Source organism: Equus quagga, chromosome 14 (assembly GCF_021613505.1).
Source record: "Equus quagga isolate Etosha38 chromosome 14, UCLA_HA_Equagga_1.0, whole genome shotgun sequence".
NCBI lineage: Eukaryota > Metazoa > Chordata > Mammalia > Perissodactyla > Equidae > Equus > Equus quagga.
The window spans coordinates 25,963,430-25,965,774 of record NC_060280.1 but is presented as its reverse complement, the minus strand read 5'-3'; the positions used below and the strand labels follow the sequence as shown (position 1 = coordinate 25,965,774).

Genomic DNA, 2,345 nt, shown 5'->3' with positions numbered 1-2,345 from the left:
GTGTCAAGGTTGAAGTGGAGTCAACAGTAAAGGCCACCATCAGGAAAGTTTCATATACATGATGGAGCAGTTAGCAGACTGGTTTTCTTAGACTGCAGAGGATGTGAGAAGACAAAGAGATAAATTAAACTTTAAAGAAAAGTTAAACCTAAATTGTGGAGGACTTTATCATAGACAAGAGTGGTTTCTTTTAGTCAGTAGTTGAGAAATAAACATGGGAGCGATGCCTATTAGTTTGTTTTTAAATTTTCTTTGAGCTGGATATTTGGAAAATTAATTCAAAGAGAATGGCTGGTGTTTTTGGACAGAAACAGCATAGAGAAGGGAGGTCAGTTAGTCATCTACAGGAATGGAGTAACTGACAGGTAGTGAGAATCAGAATTAGCATTTTGATGCAGAAAAGATAAGACTGTCTTAGGTAAGATTAACGACATTGTAGAGATATTTGAATTGGATAATGTCTAGTTCCATCCAACTCTAAAACTACAGAGGTCTATAACTCCATTTTGTGATGAATTTTCACTGACTTTGAAATAGATCTTTATAGTAGCAGTAATTGCTAAATGTGAGTTCCCTTGGAACATACAAGTTTGAGCATAGCTTTTTGAATCTGCTTTGTTTTCACGCTATAGATGATGGGATTCATCACAGGTGGAATGAGCAAGTATACATTAGCAATGAGTGTGGGTACATAGGGTGGAACATGTTTTCCAAATCTGTGAACAAACGACAGGCTGATCAAAGGGATGTAGAATATGGCCACAGCAGTGATATGAGAAATGCAGGTGCTGAAGGCCTTTTTCCTCTCCTCAGGGGATGCAATGTTGAGAACGGAGCGAATGATCAAGACATAGGAAAGCAGGATAAAGATAGAGTCCACTCCAGCAGTAGAGATAATTGCAGTTAGTCCAAAAGCACTGTTGATCTTTGTATCTGAACATGACAGCTTCATCACATCTGGGTGGAAGCAGTAGGAGTGATGGAGCACATGGCTGCAGCAGAATGATAAACGCTTAAGAAGCAGGACTAGTGGTGTCAGAATGGCAGTCCCCCTGGTAATGACTGCCAAACCAATTTGTGTGATCCTTGCATAAGTTAGAATGGTAGCATATCTCAAAGGGTTAGAAATGGCCACAAAACGATCAAAGGCCATAGCCAGGAGCACCGAAGATTCCATAAAAGTGAAGAGGTAAATGAAGAACATCTGTGATAAGCAAGCACTGAAGCTGATGTCCCGGATATTAGCCCAGAATATTCCCAGTACTGTCCCCAATGTAGAGATACATAAGCCAATGTCAGTGGTGGACAACATGGAGAGGAAATAGTACATGGGCACTTGAAGACTTGGCTCAGTAAGCACTACGAACAGGATCAAGGTATTTCCAGAAAGGGCAGTGAAATAGAGGCAGCAGAAGGGGATGGAGATCCAGGCATGGGCCCATTCAAGTCCAGAGACCCCAGTCAAAAGGAAAGTAGGGAAAGTGGAGTTACAGAAGATTGGCATTATGGTCTGCAAGAGCAGAAATTTCTTGTAAGATCTTGACTTTCTAAATTTAGAAGTTAAAATTATTTTTAGTTGAAGTTGAATATACATTTTGTAAAGCGCAAAAAATGAAGTTTGACGTCTATATGCATTCATGTAACAACTTCCAAGATCAACTGATAAAACATTATCACCAGCCCTGAAGGCTTTCTAATGCCTCATCCTCATTTATGTCCTCTCCTATAGTAAGCATTATTTTGACTTCTATTACCACAATTACTTTTCTCTATTTTGATCTTGATATGAATAGAGTCATGGACTATCTACTATTTGCATTTTGCTCCTTTCACTCAATATTATGTCTGTGAGATTCATCACTGAAATAAGTTACTTAATTACATTCAATTTAATTTCAATTTACTTGCTTAATAGAATTCTTTGCTCATAATAGATATTCAAAATATCTTTGCTAATTGACTTATATTTTATCTGCCCTTCCTGAAATATTATATTTAACCATGAGTGGGGCTTGGCCTAATTGACTAATTTTGCCTTGGAATTTTGGAATCATTAAACTCAGGTCTAAGAGAAAATTTATTTTAAACTAGCAGGGAAGCATCTCTTTTCAAGGACTACATATACCTAAGAATCCATCCCAAATAATGACCATTTGACCTGTCTCATTATGTATATTTACTACAGGGAACTAGAGGGAAGATGCTTCAGTTCCTGTGAATCGGAAACACTAATTAATTCTCTATTAATACATGAGGCAAATGTATTAGAAATATGTACGTTTGAAAATCTCTTATTTAGCATTTCTATGGTTCAGTGTTAAAACAATTTTATTTCAAGATTGTAT

The 2,345-nt window shown here is 37.3% G+C and overlaps 1 protein-coding gene across 1 annotated transcript; it reads right to left on the bottom strand.

Moving 5' to 3' along the window:
- Window positions 1-559: 559 nt before the first annotated feature.
- Window positions 560-1,504, bottom strand: LOC124225534 (olfactory receptor 51F2-like). Its single transcript, XM_046638218.1, has one exon. It carries the CDS (start codon window positions 1,502-1,504, stop codon window positions 560-562), a length of 945 nt encoding a protein of 314 aa, XP_046494174.1.
- Between the last annotated feature and the right edge of the window lie 841 nt (window positions 1,505-2,345).